This window comes from Melospiza georgiana, chromosome 16 (genome assembly GCF_028018845.1).
Source record: "Melospiza georgiana isolate bMelGeo1 chromosome 16, bMelGeo1.pri, whole genome shotgun sequence".
Lineage (NCBI taxonomy): Eukaryota > Metazoa > Chordata > Aves > Passeriformes > Passerellidae > Melospiza > Melospiza georgiana.
In genome coordinates this window covers 1,093,412-1,116,640 of record NC_080445.1, presented here as the reverse complement: position 1 = coordinate 1,116,640, position 23,229 = coordinate 1,093,412, and the positions used below count along the sequence as shown (strand labels likewise).

The window sequence follows — 23,229 nt, the reverse complement described above, 5'->3', positions numbered from 1 at the left end:
GGGGGGTCTGGGAGCACACGGGGCCCTGTGCTGGAATTGCAGAGGAGGAGGAGATGAAGGCAGGGTTTGGAGGCTGAGGAAGGCACCGCTATGCTCACAGCCCGCCCAGCGATCAGAGGACTGAAAGCAGACGCAGTGCTGGGCAGCGGGTGATGGTGGGAGCCTGCCAGGGCCCCTGCACGTCCCTCCGTCCCTGCTCCGTCCCGGGTGCCAGCCTGGCCTGGGACACGCAGCAGCCACACGCTGGGTCCTGCGCAGGGATGGCACTGCCACCCTCGAGGCCAGCACGAGGCACTCGGGTGTCCCCACGGGCTCTGTCACACTCTGCCCTGTGTCTGCCAACCCCTCCGGCTCCATCAGAGCCTGAGCAGGGGTCCGGGGCTGGCACAGGGTGCAGCCCAGACCTCCACCCTGTGTCCCCTCAGCAAGCAGCAACATCTACGAAAATACTTTATTGTGGAGGGGCAGTGCAGGGGCTCCGCACAGCGCAGACAGCAGCAGCCTGTCACCAGCAAACACACACACACACACCGTGGTGGCCATCACCAGCAAACACACACACACACACACACACACACACACACACACACACCGTGGTGGCCATACCAGCAAACACACACACACACACACACATACACACACCGTGGTGGCCATCACCACCAAACACACACACACACACACCATGGTGGCCATACCAGCACACACACACACACACACACACACACACACACACACACACACACACACACCACGGTGGCCCCAGAGCCAGGGGGCAGCAGGACCCACGGCTGCAGCCCCTACGTGGCCTTGGGCCGGCCCTTGAGGCGGATGATGGCTCGGTAGTCCCGCACCAGGTCCCGCAGCTGGTCCAGGTAGGGGTTGACGTTCTCCTCCAGCCACTCCTCCACCGTGTCAGGGAAGTAGATCCTGTCCAGCTGGGCACGCAGGTCACGGACGAAGCTCTCCCAGTCCTCATGGAGCCTGAGGGGCAGAGCAGGGGTGCAGCTCCCTCCTGCCAGGGAGCCCCCCAGCCCCGGGCAGACCCCTCCCAGCCCCGGCAGCACCTACTTCAGCACCTTGCTGCCAAAGCTCTCCATGTTGCGGGGGTTCCCAAACTGCCGCTTCCTGTGGTAGGGGCTGAACCAGCCCTTGATGGCACTGCAGGGGCACAGGGGACTTGGGGCACGGGGGGCACCGGGGATGGGGAGCTGCGCATCAGGCAGGTCCCCTCCCCTGGAGATACGTGGCCAGAGGCACCGATGCCTGTTACCTCTCCTCCTCCAGCACCTTGAGGATGCTCTCCCTCAGGTGGCCATTGACCTGCTCCACCATGTGGTAGATCTCCACACCAGGGAACGCTCCCCTGCCCTCGCTGGGGAAGGGAGGGGAAGGTGAAGGCTCAGGATGTGGGGTGCCCTGGGCTGGGTGAACCCCAGCACTGTGGCAGGTCTGGCACCATTTGGGTGACCAAGCCCTGCCTCCCTCCAGTGCACCCCTTGTGGTGCAGCTGCCCGCAGCACGTGGCACGCACCAGGTGCTCTGCTCCAGCTGCACGCTGTCCAAGCCCAGCACATCCAGCACCTTCCTCTTTGCCTCCTCTGTGAACCCCCCTGGGAGGGCGAGGAAAGGGACAGAAGAGGCAGGGACACCGTCAGGCTCACCCTGGCTTCACCACACCCCAAAACTGAGTGAGCTGAAGCTCTTCCTCCTCTTCCTCCCACCTCCCCAGCGCCCTGCCCAGCAGGACGGGCTCTGGCAGGCAGTGGGAGCTGGGGGTGAGCCCGGCCATGCTGCCAGGGCTGGGGCTCACCGTTCACCAGGGTCTGCAGGCAGATGGCCAGCGAGGGGATGCTGACGGGCAGCAGCTCACAGAGCACCGAGTAGTGATCGTACCTGTGGGACAGGGACAGGGACAGGGACAGGGACAGGCAGCACCGTGCCAGCACGGCTCTGTGGGCACCGGGAGGGCACAGAGGGTCCCAGCTCCCCTCACCTCTGCCAGCCGGTGAGCACAACGCCCTGCAAGCGCAGCGGGGCCAGCCGTGGCACGGCCTGCATCACCTTCAGCCAGCTCAGGTGGTTTTTCAGGTGGTAGCTCAGCGGGGTCCAGGCCTGCGCCGGCCCCGTGGTGCCCTTGAAGGCGCTGGCGAACCACACGGCCTCGAAGCCGCTCTCCACGTACTTGGTGAGGAACTGCACTGCAGCGGGACAGCACCACCAGTGCCACCATCCCCGGGGGCTGCAGGGGCTCGGGGGGGTTCCCCCCATCGCCCCCAGGGCCCTGGCACATCACCTTACCGATCTGCTCAGCCTCAAAGTCGGGTGCGTAGAACCACAGCACGGGTGAGACGTGCTTGGCTATCCCGGACTCTGCAGGGAGAGGGGGTGTTGGTGCTGGCAGCAGGAGCCTGGGGCTCCTTGTGCTTCCTCGAGAGCCACGTTCCCCCAGGGCAGGGCAGAGGCTCCTGCTGGCACAGGGCACGATGCCTGCCGGGGCGGGCACACAGCGGGCGCGGCTGGGGAGCCTGGCACGGGTGCCAGCGCTGCCATCCCTGTGCCCTCACCCCGCAGGGCTCCCACGCTGATCTTCCTCAGCATGTCGTCCCACATGAGCACGCGCAGCCCCCAGTACTGCGCCGTCAGGAAGCCCAGAACCTCCTTGATGTGCCTCAGGTACATGGTGCCCACGTCGCCCTTGTGCTGGCTCATCCAGTTCTTGGAGTCCGTCCCCTCCCCGAGGTGGAAAACCTGGATTTGGGGGCAGGGAGATGCTCAGCAGCCCTGGGGGCGCCCCCAGTGCCTGGGGAGAGGGCTGGGGTCCCTGCAGAGCCCCTGCCCACCTCGTCTGCCCCGATGTGGATCCAGGAGGAGCGGCGGTGCTTCTCGATCACCTGGGACAGGACGCTCTTGAGCAGGGCCAGCGTGTCGGGCACGTGGGGGTTGAAGCTGTTGGGGAAGCGCTCGACCTCCCGCAGGTGCTGGTACTTCTCGTGCTTGAGGATGAACTGCGGGAGGAGCCGTCAGGGGGTGCCCGGGGAACCCCTCTGAGCTGGCATGGGGAGCGGGGCTGGCAGCCTCTACCTCCACGTGCCCAAAGGTCTGCACCAGGGGAACCACCTCCAGCTTGTGCTGCTCCGCCAGCTGCTGGACCCGCTCGATGTCCTCCTCGCTGGGAGGGCAGGGACAGGCTCAGTGCCAGGGCAGGGCATGGGGGCACTTCCCCCTCCTCCCCTCCTCTGGCACCCTGCCCACATGGCCCTGGTTACCCCACCAATGCGTGCACTTTACTGAGGGGCACAAACATTGCCTGTCAGGGCAGGAGGAGCTGCCGGTCTGCCCGGCAGCACAGCCTGGCACTCTGAGCGTGGTTATCGTGGGCACGGTGCCAGGTGGGTCACACCCACCCGGACCTGCAGGGGCCACAGCCCCACAGCCAGCTGGGCACACTGCCCTGCTCACCTGTAAGCGTACGGGGACCTGAGGATCTCCAGCTCCCCCTTGAAGGGGAACATGTCCTCGTACTCGATGAGGACGCCGTTGGCTCCCAGCTGGGACAGGAGGGGGAACACCTGCAGGGAGGGCAGGGCAGCGGGCATGGCACAGCCCAGGATGGCACATGCCCATCAGTGCATCCTTCCTCCCTGTCCCTGGGCACCCTCACCTGCTCCAGGTAGGAGACTCTGGGCGCAGCTCCCTTGAGGTCCAGGTGGACCAGCCTCATCTGGGTGGCACCGACATCCCTGGGCACCTGCTGCTTTTGCTTCAGGGTCATTATCTTGGCTGCAGGGCCCTCCAGGACCTGCTGACTCTGGGGGATGACGTCCTGGACGACGTCACCCGTGTCCCCCCAGAACCCGCTGTCCTTGCTGACGTGCTTGTGCAGCTCCAGGGTGAGGCTGCAGGGAGTGGGGCAGGGATGGGGGCGTCCGTGGGGTTGTGGGGGCACCAGCACCACGTAAGCCCAGCCCAGGGGGTGCCACGGACCCCCCCGGGGCCCTGCTGCCACCTCACCTGTCACGGAAGAGGAACTTGATGCCAGCCAAGGCCACGAGGAGCAGCACGACGAGGCGCAGCAGGTTCAGCCGGTGGCTCCTCTGGAAGGCCATCTCGGGGGTCTCTGGGGACACACAGGGGGTCTGGTCTGTGCCCAGGGGGGCCCCAAGCACAGGCGAGCCCACCCAGCCCCACACACCGTGCCCTGCTGCCCTGCCCGGGGCAGCACGAGGCCCAGAGAAGGGCGGCATGGGGGCAGCCCCTCCGGCCGGCCCGGTGCCCATCGGGGACGCGCTGGGCAGTGCCCCGTGTCCCTCCTACCTGGTGTGCCCCAGCGCGGGGCCAGCGGCGGCTCCGCCTCCCTCTGCCCGCAGGGCGAGGCCGGTGCCCGAGCAAACAGGGCGGGGGCTGCAGAGCAGGGCCCCGCCGGGGATCCCAGGGGTGCTGGGTCACCCCTGCCCAGGGCCGGTCACAGCGCGGCTGGATGGGGCTGCATCCCGGGGCGGGCACGGGGCATCCCTGCGGGAAGGGAGGGAGTGATTGGAGCCACCCGGGCACATGCCAGCACCGGGGATGGCACTGGGTAGGGAGGGAGTGATTGGAGCCACCCGGGCACATGCCAGCACCGGGGATGGCACTGGGTAGGGAGGGAGTTATTGGAGCCACCCGGGCACATGCCAGCACCGGGGATGGCACCGGGTAGGGAGGAGGTGATTGGGAGCCCCCCGGGCACATGCCAGCACCGGGGATGGTACTGGGTAAGGAGGAGGTGATTGGGAGCCACCCGGGGCACATGACAGCACTGGGGATGGCACCGGGTAGGGAGGAGGTGATTGGGAGCCCCCGGGCACATGCCAGCACCGGGGATGGCACCGGGTAAGGAGGAGGTGATTGGGAGCCCCCGGGCACATGCCAGCACCGGGGATGGCACCGGGTAGGGAGGAGGTGATTGGAGCCACCCGGGCACATGCCAGCACCGGGGATGGCACCGGGTAGGGAGGGAGTGATTGGAGCCACCCGGGCATTCCCGGCAGCTGCGGCAGGGCCGTGCCAGGCTGGGGATGGCTGCCAGCACAGGGGGCACTGTTGGGCACACGGGAGGGCACAGGGGGCACGCGGGAGGGGGGTCGGTGCCCCCCGGGCACGCAGCGTGGGGAGCCCAGCACCCAGGAAGGCCATAAATATGCCAAGCGCTAATGGCGCTGCCATGGGAACACAGCGCCTGATCGAGCGGGGATAAATATTTAGACAGACGCTGTCAGCCCGCCAGGGTTCGGTGTTTGTAATGCACCTTATCTTATTTAAATAGGGCAGGCTCCCAGGGCTGGCACTGCCAGGGCCAGGGGCGGGCGCTGGGTGGAGGGGGAGCCCTGAGGAGTGTGGGGACAGCCAGGGCCGTGTCTCTGTGCCAAGGGGACAGCCAGGGCCATGTCCCTGTGCCATGGGGACAGCCAGGGCCGTGTGCCTGTGCCATGGGGACAGCCAGGGCCGTGTCTCTGTGCCAAGGGGACAGCCAGGGCCGTGTCCCTGTGCCATGGGGACAGCCAGGGCCGTGTCCCTGCCCCACGGGGACAGCCAGGGGTGTGTGCCTGTGCCATGGGGACAGTCAGGGCCGTGTCCCTGCCCCATGGGGACAGCCAGGGGTGTGTCCCTGTGCCACGGGGACAGCCAGGGCCGTGTCCCTGTGCCATGGGGACAGCCAGGGCCGTGTCCCTGTGCCATGGGGACAGCCAGGGCCGTGACCCTGTGCCATGGGGACAGCCAGGGCCGCGTTCCTGTGCCATGGGGACAGTCAGGCGCCGTGTCCCTGTGCTATGGGGACAGCCAGGGCCATGTCCCTGTGCCATGGGGACAGCCAGGGCCGTGTCCCCGTGCCATGGGGACAGTCAGGCGCCGTGCCCTGGCAGCCCCGGCAGTGCAGCCCTGGGGGTGCCGTGCTGCTCCCTGCACACCTCGAGGGCACGCTCACACACACGTGTGCACGCTCACGTGCTTCCAGAGCATTCCACGGCCCGCCTGGCCCTCAGCAGCCCGTGCTGCCAGCCCGTGCCACTCCCCCGGACCAGCAGAGGGGTCCCTGTCCCTTCCCGTTCCCTCCCGTGGTGCTGGAGCACACCTGGAGCAGCCCCTGGGCACAAGGGACCCTTTCCATAGCCCACCCACACCCCCAAACCCGGCACACCCCACAATGCCCCGCACCAAGGACATCCCCTGGGCACTCCCGCCCTCCACAGCACCCTCTGGGCTCTGCTCGGCACCCCTGCGGCCCCAGGCACACGTGCGTCATCCAAGGGCATCCCTGCATCCTCCCGAGCATCCCCCCCGAGCATCCCTGCATCCTCCCGAGCATCTCTGCATCCTCCTGAACATCCCTGCATCCCCCCCGAGCATCCCCCCCGAGCATCCCTGCATCTCCCGAGCATCCCTGCATCCTCCTGAGCATCCCCCCCGAGCATCCCCCCCGAGCATCTCTGCATCCTCCCGAGCATCCCCCCGAGCATCCCTGCATCTCCCGAGCATCCCTGCATCCCCCCGAGTCTCCCTGCATCCTCCCCGGGCTTCCCTGCGGCACCGGGCACCTGCATCCCCCCGCATCCTCCCGGTACCGGTGCCTACCGCGTTGCGGGCATCCCCCGGCCCGAGCACCCCCCGCTCCCCCGGCCCTTACCGGCAGGCGCGGGGCGGCCGCGGGCACCGCCGGGAGCGGGCACGGGCACGGGCACGGGCACGGCCGCCGCCGCCGCCTCTCTTAAAGGGCCCGGTGCCCGCCGGTGCGGCAGGCGAGCAGGGATGCACCGGGCGCCGCCGCGCACAGCGGGCACCGTGCCCAGCGCCCCTGGCACACGCGCACGGCGGGGAGCACCGGCACAGCGCGGAGCCGCCGCCCGCCCCGACCCCGGCACGAGGGGCGGTTCCAGCGTGCCCGGCGCGTGCCCGGTGTCGGTTCCCAGCGCCCGTTCGGGCTCGGTGTGTGCCCAGTGCCCGCCCCCGCCCAGCGATGCCCGGTGTGTGCTCTGTGCCTGGAGCCCGGTGCGTGTCCTGTGCCCGGGTCCTGTGCCCGGTGTGTGCCCGGTGTGTGTCCCATGTACCGTGTCCCGTGTGCCGTGCCCGGTGTGTGCCCGGTGTCCTGTGCCCGAGTCCTGTGCCCAGTGTGTGCCCGGTGTGTGTCCCATGTACCGTGTCCCGTGTGCCGTGTGCCGTGCCTGCTGTGTGCCCGGTGTCCCGTGCCCGGTATGTGCCCGGTGTGTGCCCGGTGTGTGTCCCATGTACCGTGTCCCGTGTGCCGTGCCCGGTGTGTGCCCGGTGTCCCGTGCCCCAGGTCCTGTGCCCAGTGTGTGCCCGGTGTGTGTCCCATGTACTGTGTCCCATGTACTGTGTCCCATGTCGCGTGCCCGATGTGTGCCCTCGTGTGTCCCATGTACTGTGTCCCATACTTGGCGCCCAGTGTGTGCCCTGTGCCCAGCGTGTGTCCCACGTCCCATGTCCTGCATCCCACACCCCATACCCTATATGCCATATCCTATATCCCATACCCCATATCTGATACCCCATATCCGATATCCCATATCCCAATCCCATATCCCATACCCTATATGCCATATCCCATACCCCATATCACAATCCCATACCCCATATCCCATACCCCATATCCCATATCCCATATTCCATATCCCAATCCCATATCCCACATCCCATATCCCACATCCCATATCCCATATCCCATATCCCATATCCCATATCCCATATCACAATCCCATATCCCAATCCCATATCCCATATCCCATATCCCATATCCCATATCCCATATCACAATCCCATATCCCATATCCCAAATCCCATATCCCATACCCCATATCCCATATCCCATATCCCATATCCCAAATCCCATATCCCAAATCCCATATCCCATACCCCATACCCCATACCCCATATCCCATATCCCATATCCCATATCCCATATCACAATCCCATATCCCATATCCCACATCCCATACCTCATACCCCATATCCCATATTCCATATCCCATATCCCATATCCCATATCCCATATCCCATATCACAATCCCATACCCCATATCCCAATCCCATATCCCATATCACAATCCCATATCCCATGTATGTCCCAACCCCATATCCTATATCCCATATCCCAAATCCCATGTATGTCCCAACCCCATACCCCATATCCCATATCCCAATCCCATATCCCATGTATGTCCCAACCCCATATCCCGATCCCCGTTTCCAGCCCTGCGCCCCCTGGCGGCACGCTGAGCACGCGTTTTCCCCCCGCCGCGCTCCGTGGTCTCGCCCATTGCTTCCCCCACGTCCGGGATATGGTCCGTTCCCGCCGTTCCCGCGCACGCGCGCTCCCGCCGGACGCGGCCGGGCGGGCCGGGCGCACGCGCAGAGCCGGGAACCGGGAGCGGAGCGGGAGCGGGAGCGGGAGCGGGGCTGGGGGACACGGGGTGAGGGAGAGCCGCGGGCCGGGCCCACGCCCCGCGGGGTGACACAGACCCGCGGGGTGACACAGACCCGCAGGCTTTAGGGAGCGCCCCGGGCGCGGCGGCTCCGGGAGCGGCGGCACCATGAACGCGACGCAGGGCACGGTGGGCAGCGACCCGGTCATCCTGGCCACGGCCGGCTACGACCACACGGTGCGGTTCTGGCAGGCGCACAGCGGCATCTGCACCCGCACGGTGCAGCACCAGGACTCCGTATCCTTCCTTCCTTCCTGCCCCGCCGCCCCGCGGCTCGGGCCGGCCCCGCCGCCGCCGCCGGGCCCCGCTCGGGCCCGCTGATGCTGCGTACCGACCTTAACGGCGCCCGCAGCAGGTGAACGCCCTGGAGATCACGCCGGACCGGAGCATGATCGCAGCCGCAGGTGAGCCTGAGGGGCTGAGCCTCTGCCCGGTGCTCGGCCGTTGTCGGTGCTGAGGCGCTGCCCGGTGCCCGCAGGGTACCAGCACATCCGCATGTACGACCTGAACTCCAACAACCCCAACCCCGTGATCAACTACGACGGCGTGAGCAAGAACATCACCTCGGTGGGGTTCCACGAGGACGGGCGCTGGATGTACACGGGCGGGGAGGACTGCATGGCCCGCATCTGGGACCTCAGGTGGGCACCGGGGCTGTCCCGGGCTGCGGGGCCGAGATCCCTGTGCATCCCTGCAGCCCTGAGCATCCCTCAGTCACAGGTGCCACGAGCCCTGACCCCCCTCCCGCACTGTCACAAATCCCATACCCCCTGAGCACCCCTCATTAACTGTCACAGGTGCCACAAGCCCTGAGCACCCCTCCCTCAGTGTCACAGGTGCCACAAGCCCTGAGCACCCCTCATTAACTGTCACAGGTGCCACAAGCCCTGAGCTCCTCTCTCTCTGTCACAGGTGCCATAACTCCTCCCTCTCTGTCACAGGTCCCGGAACCTGCAGTGCCAGCGCATTTTCCAGGTGAATGCTCCCATCAACTGTGTCTGCCTGCACCCCAACCAGGTGAGGAAGCTGCCTCCTCTGGGGTTCCCAGCTCAGAATCCTGAGGAACAGCTTAATGCCCGTCCAGTGCCACCCCTGCCATGGCAGGGACAACTTCCATTGTCCCAGGGTGCTCCAAGCCACGTCCACCCTGGCTTTGGGCACTGCCAGGAATGCAGGGGCACCCTGAGCACCCTGTTCCTGTGGCTCCTCTCTGAGGGGCTGCAGAGATGTATTCCAGCAGAAGTTGGGGTACCACAGAGATGGCCTGGGGGCTTCACACAATGTGGTTGTGCTGATGACCTGGTGGCTTTTGCAAAGGGACAGCACAGGGGCTGCACTGAGCTCATCCCATGGCAGCAAACACGCCCTTGGAGCAGGCTCTGCCCCCCAGCATCCCTGGGGATGGCATGGGAGCAAAGCTGGCAGAGTGGGGGCAGCTGGGGAGCCTGAGGGTGACAACAGTGCCAAGGAAGAGCATCCTGGGGCCTTTGGGTGGGGTTTGGTTGAAGTTCCCCAGTGGGTTCAGCAGCTGTTGCTGAGCAGAGGGAGAGTGGGGGCACTTGAAGAGGCTGAAGGGAGCAGGAGCAGGGAAATCAATAGGGATCAATCAGTGCTAATGGCTGGGCTGGGCTTGCAGGGCTGTGGTTTTGCCTGCAGACAGGGCCGTGCAAACCTCTGTAAAGTCCTGAGTAAAGGAAATGTTCCCTTGCAGTTCATTTTGCAAATCAGGAATTTCAGGCTAAATTTGAGATCAGTTATTTGGACCAGACTATCCAAATAATGTAGAATATCCACTGTGCTGTAGTGTCAGTGGTGTGAGAGTGTGTTATGTTAAATGAATATTGCTTAACATTGGTCTTAGATGTGAAATAATCCCTGACACGGTGCTGCTGAGGGCCAGAGTGCTGGTTTGTGAGCAGAAGGTGGTTAATTAGACCAAAGGTGGCAGCATTTGTTTGGGCAGCTCAGTGGCTCTGCAGTTCCCTCTGCAGAGATGCTGATCCAGTTATTCAGGGATTCCTCACGGCCTGAGTAAAGCCATGAAGACTTTGCACTCAGCATTTACACCTGCTGAGAGGGGCTGAGGAGCCCAGAAGAGCCTTTTGTGCAGCCAGATAAATGCACTGATGGTGTTTGTCTCCTCAGAAGCAGCCTGTGCTCCCGGGGACAGGATTAGCTGTGCTGATGACCTGATCTCCTCTAGGGATCCTGCTAAAATTGTGGACAGCGCAGGGCTGTCGATAAGGGCCTGGTTGGAGTGGAGACATGCCAGCATTGTCTTCTGCTCTGAGCACGGGATCAGAGCCAGGACTCCTGCCCTTGGCTCTTGTCCTTCCCCTGAGAGGGGGAGAGACACAGAAAAACCCACTTCAGCTTGTGTTCTCTGCTATCTGCACCCTTGAGTGCTTCAGTTGTTCAGTGGCCAGCCTGCCCTTAATGCTGCCTCTCAGACGTGCTGAAAGCCACTTGGCTGCTGTGGCTATCGTTTGGAGCCATGGCTGTGCCACAAACCTGGACCTGGGACAGCTCTGTTTGCTCTGGGGTTTGGGAAATCAGCAAACCCTTCTGGGGAGGGAAACTGCCTTTTGCAGGGTGCCGTGGAGTCAGTACCCGGCTGGGACAGGCTGGGGGACAGCCCTGAGCTGGGGAGGGAGGAGGCAGGACAGGATGGTGCTGCTTCACCTCAGAGCAGGGCTGCAGGGGTGCTGCAGGGGCACAGCGTGGGTGCCAGCTGCAGGGGCACAGCGTGGGTGCCAGCTGCAGGGGCACAGCGTGGGTGCCAGCTGCAGGGGCACAGCGTGGGTGCCAGCTGTCAGCTGCAGGGGCACAGTGTGGGTGCCAGCTGCAGGAGCACAGCATAGGTGCCAAATGCAGGCTGCTGCTGCAGTGGTGCTGCAGGGGCACAGTGTTGGTACAGCTGCAGGGGCACAGTGTTGGTTCCAGCTGCAGGGGCACAGTGTGGGTGCCAGCTGCAGGGGCACAGTGTTGGTGCCAGCTGCAGGGGCACAGTGTTGGAGCCAGCTGCAGGAGCACAGTGTTGGTGCAGCTGCAGGGGCACAGTGTGGGTGCCAGCTGCAGGCTGCAGCTCACGGTGCCCACAGAGCCGTGTGCCCTGCAGGCAGAGCTGATCGTGGGGGACCAGAGCGGGGCCATCCACATCTGGGACCTGAAGACCGACCACAACGAGCAGCTGATCCCCGAGCCCGAGGTGTCGGTGAACTCGGTGCACATCGACCCCGACGCCAGTTACATGGCAGCCGTCAACAGCTCGGTGAGCCCTGCTGGGGTGGCAGCTGGGCTTGGGTGGGCGTCCCCCAGCCCGGGCACGGCCTGGGCACAGGGCCCTCTGTGCCTCTGCTGCAGGGAAGCTGCTACGTGTGGAACCTGACGGGCGGCATCGGCGAGGAGGTGACGCAGCTCATCCCCAAGACCAAGATCCCGGCTCACAACCGCTACGCCCTGCAGTGCAAGTTCAGCCCCGACTCCACGTGAGTGTGGAGCCCTCAGCACGCTCCCAGGGCAGGCAGGGGCCAGCCGTGCCCCCAGCCGTGCCCCCAGCCGTGCCCCCAGCCGTGGCTGCTGCTGGCTGCACACTGCAGCTCCCCAGGGAGGAGTGGGACACGAGGCAGGGCATGTGGCACCACAGCATTGCTGTCAGGGCTGTCCCACTCCCTGAGCTCAGCAAGGTTTGCAGCCGTGGGCTGCTCTCCAGCTGTTCTCCAGCTGCTGCAGTGTGAGCTCCTTCACGGAGTCTGTTCAGCTGGAATCTGCTCAGTCTGACAGTGCAGGTGTAAGGAGATCTGATTGCACTGGGGACAGGTCGCCAGGCTGTCACTGGCCCTGGCCCAGGTCTGTGTAACCAGAGGCTCACAGGGGGACAGTGACTGATGAGATTGCCCTCAGATGTCTCCTTCTTGCAGGCTCTTGGCCACCTGTTCTGCAGATCAGACGTGCAAGATCTGGAGGACTTCAAACTTCTCTCTGATGACAGAGCTGAGCATTAAGAGCAACAACCCCGGGGAGACGTCACGGGGCTGGATGTGGGATTGCGCCTTCTCCGGGGACTCCCAGTACATTGTCACAGGTCAGGCTGCACCTGGGCTGGGCCAGGCCTGAGCAGTGACCCCGGCTGGGACACGGCAGAGCCTGGGGCACGGGGGCTGTGAGGGGAGCAGCCACTGCTGGCTGGAGCGTTCTGTGCTGCTGCACTGGGGCAGCTGTTGGAACTGGAGAGGAGATCTCCAGTGTGCTGTTCATCTCACAGCCTGTTAGTCCCTTGAACACACCTCTGGTAATCTCCACACTCAGTGCTCTCCAAAAGAGCTAAACCCCACGTGCAGAGAAGTGCACTGAGCTGCTCTGCCTTGCTGGTCATCACCAGCCCTAAGGATGGCTGAATGAAGCAACAGCAAAGTATTTCTTAGAATAATAGTAAAAGAGAAACTTAAAAGGTAATACACATCCCATTCTTCTTTTCACTCTGTGTTCCAGCCTCCTCGGATAACCTGGCCAGACTGTGGTGTGTGGAGACAGGGGAGATCAAGAGGGAGTACAGTGGCCACCAGAAAGCCGTGGTCTGCCTGGCCTTCAATGACAGCGTCCTGGGATAACGTGTGGCAAGGACAGCACCTCTGCTTGTTTCCCCTTGCCTTGCCTTGCCTCTCCAGAGCCTGGGACACGCTCTGTACCCATCCCCTCCTGTGTGGAGAGGGCTGGGGCTCTGACAGGGGCAGCTGCAGCTGCCTGGGCTGAGACCAGCCTTCAGCTCCAGGCTGGACGTTGCTGACACGTGTGTGGCCCTGAGGGAGGGAATGGGAGAGGGAGGCACGGTCCCACTGCAGGGACACGGGTACAGCTGCAGGAATCCCTGGGGCGTCGGCTGCTGACAGCTCTGGATGTTCCTGTACCCCAGAGTGGGAACAAAATAAACCTCAGCCTTTGCCAGTGATGGGAGAGGCTGAGCAAAGAGGAGAAGCAGCTCTTGTCTTGGTTTGCAATCCCTTTATTCAAAGTGTTTCACAGAGTGCCTTGGAGAGCCGCTCTCCTAAAGCCAACCACCCCCAGATGTAACAGCAACCACCTTGTGCTGAGCAGAGCCTGGAGCCCCAAACCTCCAGCTGCTTCCTGGGATTCCTCTGGGCCTGGCTCTCCTAATTCCTATGGACAAGGCACTGGAGCAGAGCTGCAGTGTCTGTGCTGACAGTGCTGAGCAGAGGCCTCCTGCTTCTCTAAACTCTCCTGTTGCTGTTTCTCTAAGCTCTCCTGATCCTGTTTCTCTAAACTCCTGACCTGCAGCACAGAATCAGCAGGAAGCTCTGGGGATGCTGTGGGTGTTCCCTTCCTCATGGAGGTCAGAGGCCCTTGAGGAATCCAGTCCAAGTGTGAGGGCACAGAGGGGCTGTGGCTGCAGCACTCACTCGGGCAGGTAGTAGAAGCAGATGGAGACACAGATGTTGCTGGGGAAGCAGATGTCAATGCACAGGTAGATGAGGCGCTGCCTCCCCGGCCCTGCCAAGGAGCAAGGACAGCAGTGAGAGCAGGGCTGTGGTCCCCAGGGATGCTTTGGACTCGTGCAGAGTCCCTGGGGAGCTGAGCAAGGGGAAAGCCTCAGGGAATGACCTTTCTCATTCAAGCTGGAGTCAGATGGAGCAGGCTGACAGCTCAGCAGGCTGCTTTGGCTGAGGATGAAGGTGGCAGGGATTAAGCAGTGATGTCTCAGGGACAGCTCTGGGTGCTGGTTGTACTGTGCTGTGCTGTGCTGGGGCAGCTCAGAGCCCATCCCAGTGCCACGGCTCAGGACAGGGGTGGGTACGAGCCAGCACTCAGGGGTGGTGGACAATGGTCTCATTTTGCACTAGAGGTCACCTGTCCCTGTCCTGGCCCTTGGCAGCCTGTCCTGGGGTGCATCAGGTGCTGTGCAGCACAGCCTGATCCTCTTAGAGGTGCTGGCAAAGCTCCTGCCCGCCCTGCCAGGGGAGTGCCCCGCTTACCGTGGGCTCTGCGCACCCAGAGGATGGAGGAGTGCTCACACAGGCTCTGCACAGCCTCCCCCAGCGCCCCGGGCTCCAGCTGCTGCCCGGCCACAATGCCCAGGAACTCCCTGTAGAACTTGGTCTGGTTGTTGGGCTGGAGCGGCTGCTCGGCCTGAAAGAAAGGGCCCCGTTGGTTCCTCCAGGGCAGGCACTGGGTGTGTCCCCAGAGCCCTGCTCAGCTCCCAGGGCACCAGGAGTGCTCTGTGCCCCCGCAGGTGTCTCCTGCCAGCTGCCCTGTCCAGCTCCCAGCTCTCATTGCCTGTCTGTGGGCTGCTGGCAACCCCAGCAATGCCAAGTTTTATTTCCATTTAGGAGCCTCAGGGCTGGGCAGGTGCTTCCCTCTGCCTGCATCCCTTTTGGGAGCCTGTGTTCCCACACTTCTCTGGGAGTAAGGACCAAGGAGCCCCCAGGAGGAAAATGGAAATGGAAAGCAGATGGCAGGGACACAAAAAAAGGGGGCTTTCTATCTCCTGGGAATGGAATCTGCCCCTGCCCAGGCATCCACTGACACTTTGTTCTGAGGGTCCTTGTACATGACTGCCTCCAACCTTGTCCTTCCCTGGCAGTTGGTAACAAACCCCCTTTGTTTTTCCTCCCCCAGATTTTTGAGCAGGTAACAGAACCCGGCGGGAGCAGGTCCTGCAGGAGCCCTGCCATTCACCTCCATGGGACACACACGTCCCCTGCCCCAGGCTGCTTCCCACAGGAGTCAGGGCACGGATAAAGGCAGGAGCTGCTGCTCAGAGCTGGCTGGAGCCCAGCCTGGGGCACAGCTCTGCTCCTGGGAGCAATGAATGCCCCACAACAGGGGCTGGAGAGCCCTGCCCCGGCTCCTTGGGGAACAGTTCCCCCTGCAAATCCCACTCGGTGACCCAGGGCAAAGCCCAGTCCCCGCTGCAAATCCCACAGGGAGAGCACTCGGTGACCCAGGGCAAAGCCCAGTCCCCCCTGCAAATCCCACTCGGTGACCCAGGGCAAAGCCCAGTCCCCCCTGCAAATCCCACAGGGAGAGCACTCGGTGACCCAGGGCAAAGCCCAGTGCCCCCCAGCTGTCCCGGGAGTGCTGCTGCCGCTGCTCACGCTGTGCTCGGAGGTGTTGAGAGCCATCTGCAGGTCCCAGGGCTCCATCCTCCTCAGGTAGCAGGCTCGCTGCTCCAGCGGCTTGTAGCACACGTAGCCCTGCCAGATGGACAGATGTGGACAGATGTGCCCTTGGAGCAGGCAGCACACGCCCACCCTGGCCATGGAGAGCCCTGAAGAGCCCATTCCCTTTGCCCTGCTCTGCATTGATGATTAAAGGTGCAGAGGGAGGCAGGGCTGCCCCAGCACTCACGTTCCTGCTGTCGTACAGCACCACGGCGCTCAGGTTGCTCCGGGAGGTGATGTAGTAGGTGACAGTGCTCCTGGCCTTGTCCACCACGGCTGTCTGGTTCCTCAGCGGGTCCTGCTGGCCCTGCAGCGTCACTCGGAGGAGCTGGGAGCCAGCCTGGGCACGAGGAGAGGGAGGGCAGCGCCCACCAGCAGCTGCTCTGTGCCTGTGTGCAGCATCTCCCACCCACAGCCCCGGCTGGCCCCGGGCTCCCCCTGCTCCTGGCCGGCTCAGCAGTGGAGAGGAGCAGGCTCTGACCCAGGGGAAGGGCGATCCTCAACTCCATCCTCACCCCAGTGCCCCTCGTGCCAAGGGCAGCAGGGGCTGGAGGAAAGGGCCAGGGGACCCCCAGCCCTGCCTGCACCTCCCTGCTCTGCCCAGGGACTGATCCAGCCAGGCTCAGCCCACCCATCCCTCCTGGAACTGCTTCCCACACAGCCCAGGCTGCCTGCCCAGATCAGCATCCCTTACCTGGGCAGAGCTGGGGGAGAAGCTGAGAATCCCCACGACACTGACACCAACAACTGCAAAAAACAACAAGGCAACGGACAAGATGATCCAGAAGGTCCTGGAGGGAGCTGGGAGGTGTGCTGGGGCCCTCCTGTCCTGGGAGCCAGGCAAAAGAAGGAGGAACAGGAGTTAAAATTTACTCTTCTGCCAATTCTCTTTCACCAAACAAATTTCCAGCTCATGACACAAAGCCTCGTGCGCTCTGGTTGGAGTGCGGAGCTGCCAAACCATTGCAGCACCTGGAGTAACCCCACAGTGCTGGAATTCAGATCCAGCATCCTGGTACCCAGCACTGGCACAGCCAGGGAAGCTGCAAAGCCCCAGGGCAGGGCTGGAGCAGCAGCTTTCCAGACACAGGGAACAACAAATTAAATTACCGTGGTTTACAGCAGAAATCCCCAGCGGGACAGTCAGCATTGGAATCAGACCCCGTGTGGAGGGATCCTGCTTCTGTCCCCTCCCTGTGCTGGGCTCTGCTGGATTTTCTTGCTAAATTATTCTCCATGAGACCAAGGAAAAGAGCTTGGCAGCGCTGTGACATTTCTATTGGCTCTATTAATTTACTTTAATTCTTACATTGAAGCAATTAAATTTAACTTCATGGCGCATAACGGGATTTTTACAAAGCAGAAAATGTGCTTTCAATAATCTCAAACACAGCCCACATTTGAAAAATAACCTGTTTCCCCATCCTCTGAAGGACAGAGACATTCAATCCATGCCCAGGATTGCTTGTGCTCCAGCTGCACGAGGATGGGCTCACCCAGCCTGGGGACAGTTATGGATCTTTATTGGAAACAGAGAACTCCCAGGTTATTCCCTGAGAAAAGCAGTGAGGTAAAACTGCGCCTATGTGAAATCCTGTCAATTCCAGCAGAGCAGAGCCCCAGCCCTGCAGTGCCTGGCAGGTTTTCAATAAGCAATGGAATTCCCTCTGGTGGGAAAGGTGCAGATAAAGAGCTCCAGCAGCTCCCAGCTGTGAGGGCACAGCTCACCCCCATCCCCAGCAGCCTGGCTGTGGCTCCTCTGCCCTGGAACCTGAGCAGGTAAACCCGGGCACCCCCAAGGCACCTCAGCCCAGGTGGCAGCAGCTCCTGGCAGGAGCTGGGCTGGGGATCAACAGAACCCGCCCAGGATCCGTGGAAATGGCAGGAGCTCTGCCCCTTGGATGGGATCAGGCAAGCACGGAGCACTGCAGGGGCAGGGAGTACTCAGGAATACTCACTGATGGAACAGGGAATACTCACTGCAGGACAGGAAATACTTCAGGACAGGGAATGCTCAGGAATACTCACTGCAGGACAGGGAATGCTCAGGGATACTCACTGCAGGGCAGGGAAAGCTCAGGAATACTCAGGGATACTCACTGCAGGGCAGGGAATGCTCAGCAATACTCAGCAATACTCACTGCAGGGCAGGGAATGCTCAGCAATACTCACTGCAGGGCAGGGAATGCTCAGCAATACTCACTGCAGGTAATGCTCAGCAATACTCAGCAATACTCACTGCAGGGCAGGGAATGCTCAGGAATGCTCAGGAATACTCAGCAATACTCACTGCAGGGCAGGGAATGCTCAGCAATACTCAGCAATACTCACTGCAGGGCAGGGAATGCTCAGGAATGCTCAGCAATACTCACTGCAGGGCAGGGAATACTCAGGAATACTCAGCAATACTCACTGCAGGACAGGGAATGCTCAGCAATACTCAGCAATACTCACTGCAGGGCAGGGAATGCTCAGGAATGCTCAGGAATACTCAGCAATACTCACTGCAGGGCAGGGAATGCTCAGGAATGCTCAGGAATGCTCAGCAATACTCACTGCAGGGCAGGGAATACTCAGGAATACTCAGCAATACTCACTGCAGGGCAGGGAATGCTCAGCAATACTCAGCAATACTCACTGCAGGGCAGGGAATGCTCAGGAATGCTCAGCAATACTCAGCAATACTCACTGCAGGGCAGGGGATGCTCAGCAATACTCAGCAATACTCACTGCAGGGCAGGGAATGCTCAGTAATACTCAGCAATACTCAGCAATACTCAGGAATGCTCAGCAATACTCAGCAATACTCACTGCAGGGGCAGCAGGGCCCGCACCGTGCCCTCCTTCCATCCTCCCGTCAGACGAGGACCCGGCTGCTGCAGCTCTGCCTGCTGCCCACGCTCAGGCTGGGCATGGTCCCGGCTCCAGGCACGCCGGGGGACCCTGGCCGTGTGTCCGTGGGCCATAAATACCTGTGCCCACAAACACCACCTGTCCCCGGCAGCCCGGGGGCTCTGCGGGAGCCGAAACCCGAGCGGGGAGCGCAGCTGAGCGCTGCTGTCAGTGCCGGGCGCGGCTCTTCCTGCCCAGCCCCGGGGCAGGTGGGAGCCACAATGGGGCCCTTTGAGTGCCCCGGGGCTGGCACGGCCCTGCACGGCCCAGGTGAGGCTCCTGGAGGGATCAAATGGCCAGAGGACAGTGGCAGCCTGCCCGGTGGCAGCGGCAATTCCCACATTTCAACGGGAGCTCCTGGGCTGGAGCCAGGCGCCGATCCTGCCGTCCCTGCAGGGCTGCACAGACACACGGACACACCTGTGCCACCTGCAGGGAAAGGGAAAAGGGCTGTGCCACCAAGTCACTGCCACAGCCTGCACTGCTCTCACACTGTCACCTGTGTCCTGATCCTGAGCAGTCCAGGAGCCCCCAGAACGTTCCAGACAGACATAACCAAGGTGTGGAGGCAAGGAAAAGCCAAGAATTCCTTCAGGTGATGTCTACCCAGGGAAAATGCAGGCTTCGGACTCCTATCATGCACAGGGGCTGAACAAACTGGGTGAAGGGAGCCCACAAGAAAGGAGGAGAGGGACTTTGGCCAAGGGCATGGGCAGGGCAAAGGGGAATGGCAGAGGGTGAGATGAGGTGTCGGAAAGAAACTCTTCCCTGTGAGGGTGGGCAGGCCCTGGCACAGGTGCCCAGAGCAGCTGTGGCTGCCATGGATCCCTGGCAGTGCCCAAGGCCAGGCTGGGCAGGGCTGGGAGCACCTGGGACAGTGGGAGGTGGCCCTGCCATGGCTGGGGTGGCACTGGGGGGGATTTGGGGTCCCTCCAACCCAAACCATCCCTGACCCCCAGGATTCCCAATGCTCAGCAGACCAGACCACACGGTGAGACAACGCTGGGGAGAGCAGGTTTGAGAGTTTAATGGGAATTCAAGTAGAGGATTAGGAACAGTTTGGAAGCCAGAACAGAGATTTGAAGCACGACTGACAGCGCCAGCAGCACATTCCAGCACCCCTGAGCCCAGGCAATGGCTCCCTGGCCAGCAAGAGCCCTCAGCAGGGACACAGCTGCCTGAGGGATGCTGGACTCTCTCCTGGCCTTCTCCTGACACAAAAAGCACCAGAAACAGAGACTGAATCCAAACCCACACTGTTACATCAGACAGGACCTGCAGTGAGTCCACAATGTCCATCTCCATGTTACCCGGACCAGGGGTAAGCTCTGCCTCTGGGACTTTGCAGGAGAGATTTTCCACACTTCCTTCCACAACTCCACATCACAAACAACAGCCTTGCAGAGGTTCAGCCAGTGCTCTGGGAACACGGAGAGCCTCTGCACTGCAGGGTTATTGCTGTGCAAAGGAGGTGACAAGTTACCAGGCAGGAAATCAGCACTGCCCGAGCTCCTCGGCTGGACAGGAAGGAAAACCAGTGCTTAAACTGAACTGTAGGTACTGGAATCTATGCAATAAAAGCGAGTCATTTGCATATATAATTTTCAATTATTTCTGTAACGCAAAAGCTTTCACTGTGGGATTCAGGCAGCACAAAAACCACCCTGTGGTGAGCCCCTCATTGCCCAATCCCACCTGGAGATCAAAGAGAATCATCCCTGAGCAAGCCAGCACTCCTCACCACCCAGCGTGCCCAGCCCCAGCGGGCACACACGGAAGATCTGAACCTCAGGGATGGGAAGGAAGCACGAGCTGCTGTCACACACACCCAGAGCCACGGGGCTCCCTGGGGACAGCTGTCCTGGGCACTACACCCATCCACGGACTGAGCAGGAACTGGGATTGTGCACTGAAGCCAAGGCAAGAGGCTCAGTGATGCTGAGGGAAGTGCAGGAGCTCGGTACACATTGATCCTGGGATTTCTGGGAAGCAGCAGGAATGAGGGACAGTCCTGTGTGGCCACAGACTCTCTGCATTACCAAATGCAACCGTTTAGGAGAATTAAATCAGTGCTAAGTACATTCCTCTCCTCCTCCCTCCTGGGAAACAAGATATATTATCATAGACTCTATTTATAATTTAAATATATTCTAACTTTATGCTCAGGGAGTGCCAGTGTGTACAAGTGCTTTACACACTCTCGACCTTGGACAGACACTGGTCAGCAGACAGGGTCTGGAATTATGGGGGATCATCCCAATCTGCATCACAAGTGCAACGTGCAGTGAAATGAAAGAGATGAATCTGTGTGACCTGACGTGGGGCTGTGCCCCTCAACAGGGCCCTAACTGGGAAAAAGAGTCACCCCAAGGGCAAACACCAGCTCCACAAGTGCTTCCAAGCACAACCAGAGTTACTGCACATCCCAAGAGTCGTTTCCCTGAACAGACCGGGCTGAGCCATGGCCCAGCCTGGCCAGGACACGATCCTTCCCCTCAGATCACCCAGCTCCAGCTCAGCCCAGAGGAGCTGTGCCGTGGATCCAGCACTGGATCGATGCATGATAACCAAACCCAGCCCCAAGCCCAGCCCCTGTAACGCCCCCTTTGTTCAAAGTGCATTTCAGACTGAGATGTAAACAGAATCATACCGAGAGGACAGAGAGGAGACAAGCGAAGGGTTCTAACCCTGGGGAGTACCTAGTGAGTGCGTGGGTTACTGCCAGGGGCTGCTGCAGGGCTGCCCCGAGCCCCTCACGGCCCCAGGGCCGGCAGCAGGTCGGCGATGCTGTCCACGTAGAAATCGGGGACCAGGCCGTGCCTGGCGGGACAGCCGCTGTCCTGGTGGCCCCGCACCTCGTCCAGGGCCGTCACCCCGGTCAGCGTGAGCAGCGTGGTCAGCCCACAGCTGTTGCCCATCAGGATGTCCGTGTCCAGCCTGTCCCCCACCATGATGGTGCGAGCGGGGTCCACCGGGAACTCCTGCGCCACGCAGTCGAACATGAAGCGGTTGGGCTTGCCCACGATGAACGCCTCGCGCTGCGCCGCCGTCTCCACGGCCTTCACCAGGCACCCCGTCCCTGGGGAACAGACAGAGGGATGGATTAGGGACAGACAGAGTGTCCACGGCCTTCCCCAGGCACCCTGTCCCAGGGGAACAGACAGAGTGTCCACGGCCTTCCCCAGGCATCCCAGCCTTCACCAGGCATCCTGTCCCTGTGGGAACACAGAGACAGGGGTTAGGGACAGACAGAAGGCATCTCCGTGGCCTTCACCAGGCATCCTGTCCCTGGGGAAGCACAGAGAGGGATTAGGGACAAGAGTCTCCACAGCCTTCACCAGGCACCCTGCAGGATCACGCGGAGGGATTAGAGACAGAAGGCTCTCAGCACCCACACGAGCCAGGACAAATCCGCTCAGGTCACGGGGAATGGACGCCTCAGCTTTGCAGGCAGAGGGACGGGTGGGTCCCAGGGGAAGTGGTGCTTAAAGTCTGCCAGGAGGTGGGAATTCCGTCCCGCAGTGTCGAAAGGGAACTGCTATTCCCAAGTAAAGGATCAATAAGGATTCCCTCCCTTTCCCCCGGGGTGCTGTGCAGGAAAGGCTCCAGGACACCGAGGCTGCCTCAAAGAATCCCAGGATAGCTGGAGGGGACCTCTGGAGACCATCCAGTCCAACCCCCGTACCAGGCAGGGCCACCTGGATTAGGTGACACAGGAATGTGCCAAGGCGAGCCTGGAACATCTCCAGACAGAGACTCCGTGACCTCCCTGGGCAGCTGCTCCAGGGCTCTGCCACTCCCCAGGGGAAAGGTCCTTCCTGAGGCTGAGCTGGAACTTTCTGCGTTTTACCACCACGACCCCGAGGCACGGAGAGCGCCCCTCCCCGGGCCCACCCGCTCCACCCGCTCGCCCCCCCGGCCCCGCGCACCGGGGATGCCGGCGCCGCCCTCGAGCGGCAGCCGGTGGTCGCGGTTGGTGCCGACCAGGAGGCACTCGGGGCCGCCGCGCAGGAGGTACCGCAGCGCCTGGCACAGCTTGGCGTAGCTGAAGTGCTCGTCGAAGCCCACGAGCACGGCGCGCACGGCGGGCTCCAGCGGCGCCTGCACCCAGTCGGCGGGCGCGGGCCCGGGCAGGGCGGCGGGCCCGGTGCCCACGTGCGGGATGCCCACGGCCTCCAGCTCGGCGGCCAGCGCGGCGCTGCCCAGCACGTAGGCGGCGGCGCCGGGCGGCAGCGCCTGCCGCAGGTAGCGGGCGGCGCAGAAGGCCGAGCTGAAGATGTGCCGGGGCTCGGCGGGCGGGAAGCCCAGGCGCCGCAGCTTCTCGGTGTAGGCCGCGCGCGTCCGCCCGCTGTTGTTAGTCACGTAGCACAGCCGCTTGCCCGCCGCCGCCAGCCGCTCCAGCGCCGCCGCCGCGCCGCTCACGGCCGCCTCGCCCCGCCACAGGACGCCGTCGCAGTCGAAGAGCAGCGTGTCGGCGTTGGCGAGCGCGGCCCGCGCCGCCTCGCCCTCCAGCCGCCGGCAGCGCCGCGGGCCGCCCGCCGCCATCCCGTCCGCCATGGCCGCGCCGCCGCGCCCGAGCGCCCCGCGGACCCCATTGGCCGCGCCGCGCCCCGCGCCCGCCGCCCGCGCCTCCCCATTGGCCGCGCCCCGCACGGACCGCGTCCCCATTGGGCGGCGCTGCCGGC

General features: G+C 62.6%; 4 protein-coding genes across 8 annotated transcripts; 1 reads left to right on the top strand and 3 right to left on the bottom strand.

Annotated features, from left to right (window-relative positions):
• Nucleotides 1-439: 439 nt before the first annotated feature.
• On the bottom strand, nucleotides 440-6,724 carry LOC131090256 (hexosaminidase D-like). 5 transcript variants are annotated; one of them, XR_009115307.1, is made up of 16 exons: nucleotides 6,662-6,724; nucleotides 4,315-4,512; nucleotides 4,012-4,117; nucleotides 3,662-3,896; nucleotides 3,460-3,569; nucleotides 3,082-3,169; nucleotides 2,841-3,005; nucleotides 2,565-2,748; nucleotides 2,299-2,370; nucleotides 1,994-2,198; nucleotides 1,811-1,893; nucleotides 1,532-1,610; nucleotides 1,271-1,372; nucleotides 1,069-1,158; nucleotides 559-981; nucleotides 440-502 (listed from the first exon to the last, which is right to left on the bottom strand). XR_009115307.1 is itself a non-coding variant. In XM_058035520.1 (15 exons), exons 3-15 carry the CDS (start codon nucleotides 4,104-4,106, stop codon nucleotides 798-800), a joined length of 1,692 nt encoding a protein of 563 aa, XP_057891503.1. In that variant the 5' UTR covers nucleotides 4,107-4,117; nucleotides 4,315-4,512; nucleotides 6,662-6,724; the 3' UTR covers nucleotides 440-797. The 5 variants fall into 5 exon arrangements, 3 of the variants coding, with proteins under 3 accessions (XP_057891503.1, XP_057891504.1, XP_057891505.1); XR_009115308.1 differs by having other exon boundaries at nucleotides 565-981; XM_058035520.1 differs by having other exon boundaries at nucleotides 440-981.
• A 1,718-nt stretch (nucleotides 6,725-8,442) lies between these two features.
• On the top strand, nucleotides 8,443-13,446 carry MLST8 (MTOR associated protein, LST8 homolog). Its single transcript, XM_058035378.1, has 8 exons — nucleotides 8,443-8,711; nucleotides 8,827-8,878; nucleotides 8,953-9,115; nucleotides 9,416-9,491; nucleotides 11,593-11,745; nucleotides 11,838-11,962; nucleotides 12,395-12,558; nucleotides 12,966-13,446. Exons 1-8 carry the CDS (start codon nucleotides 8,583-8,585, stop codon nucleotides 13,082-13,084), a joined length of 981 nt encoding a protein of 326 aa, XP_057891361.1. The 5' UTR covers nucleotides 8,443-8,582; the 3' UTR covers nucleotides 13,085-13,446.
• Nucleotides 13,447-13,755: 309 nt separating this feature from the next.
• Nucleotides 13,756-19,849, bottom strand: BRICD5 (BRICHOS domain containing 5). Its single transcript, XM_058035789.1, has 7 exons — nucleotides 19,808-19,849; nucleotides 18,464-18,624; nucleotides 16,347-16,443; nucleotides 15,840-15,992; nucleotides 15,587-15,685; nucleotides 14,465-14,618; nucleotides 13,756-13,982 (listed from the first exon to the last, which is right to left on the bottom strand). Exons 1-7 carry the CDS (start codon nucleotides 19,847-19,849, stop codon nucleotides 13,888-13,890), a joined length of 801 nt encoding a protein of 266 aa, XP_057891772.1. The 3' UTR covers nucleotides 13,756-13,887.
• PGP (phosphoglycolate phosphatase) lies at nucleotides 19,555-23,212 on the bottom strand. The gene is made up of 2 exons (XM_058035464.1): nucleotides 22,474-23,212; nucleotides 19,555-21,623 (listed from the first exon to the last, which is right to left on the bottom strand). Exons 1-2 carry the CDS (start codon nucleotides 23,210-23,212, stop codon nucleotides 21,298-21,300), a joined length of 1,065 nt encoding a protein of 354 aa, XP_057891447.1. The 3' UTR covers nucleotides 19,555-21,297.
• Nucleotides 23,213-23,229: the final 17 nt, after the last annotated feature.

Coding starts and splice junctions, on each gene's coding strand:
- LOC131090256 (XM_058035520.1), bottom strand. CDS start 4,106: ATGGCCTTCCAGAGGAGCCACCGGCTGAACCTGCTGCGCCTCGTCGTG. Junction 3,170..3,459: donor AGGTCCCCGTACGCTTACAG/GTGAGCAGGGCA, acceptor CTGCCCTCCCAG/CGAGGAGGACATCGAGCGGG. Junction 982..1,068: donor TTTGGCAGCAAGGTGCTGAA/GTAGGTGCTGCC, acceptor TCTGCCCCTCAG/GCTCCATGAGGACTGGGAGA.
- MLST8 (XM_058035378.1), top strand. CDS start 8,583: ATGAACGCGACGCAGGGCACGGTGGGCAGCGACCCGGTCATCCTGGCC. Junction 9,116..9,415: donor GCCCGCATCTGGGACCTCAG/GTGGGCACCGGG, acceptor TCTCTGTCACAG/GTCCCGGAACCTGCAGTGCC. Junction 9,492..11,592: donor TCTGCCTGCACCCCAACCAG/GTGAGGAAGCTG, acceptor TGTGCCCTGCAG/GCAGAGCTGATCGTGGGGGA.
- BRICD5 (XM_058035789.1), bottom strand. CDS start 19,849: ATGGAGATGGACATTGTGGACTCACTGCAGGTCCTGTCTGAT. Junction 14,619..15,586: donor TCAACACCTCCGAGCACAGC/GTGAGCAGCGGC, acceptor CCTTTCTTTCAG/GCCGAGCAGCCGCTCCAGCC. Junction 13,983..14,464: donor CTGGGTGCGCAGAGCCCACG/GTAAGCGGGGCA, acceptor GCTCCTTGGCAG/GGCCGGGGAGGCAGCGCCTC.
- PGP (XM_058035464.1), bottom strand. CDS start 23,212: ATGGGGACGCGGTCCGTGCGGGGCGCGGCCAATGGGGAGGCGCGGGCG. Junction 21,624..22,473: donor GGGCGGCGCCGGCATCCCCG/GTGCGCGGGGCC, acceptor TCTGTTCCCCAG/GGACGGGGTGCCTGGTGAAG.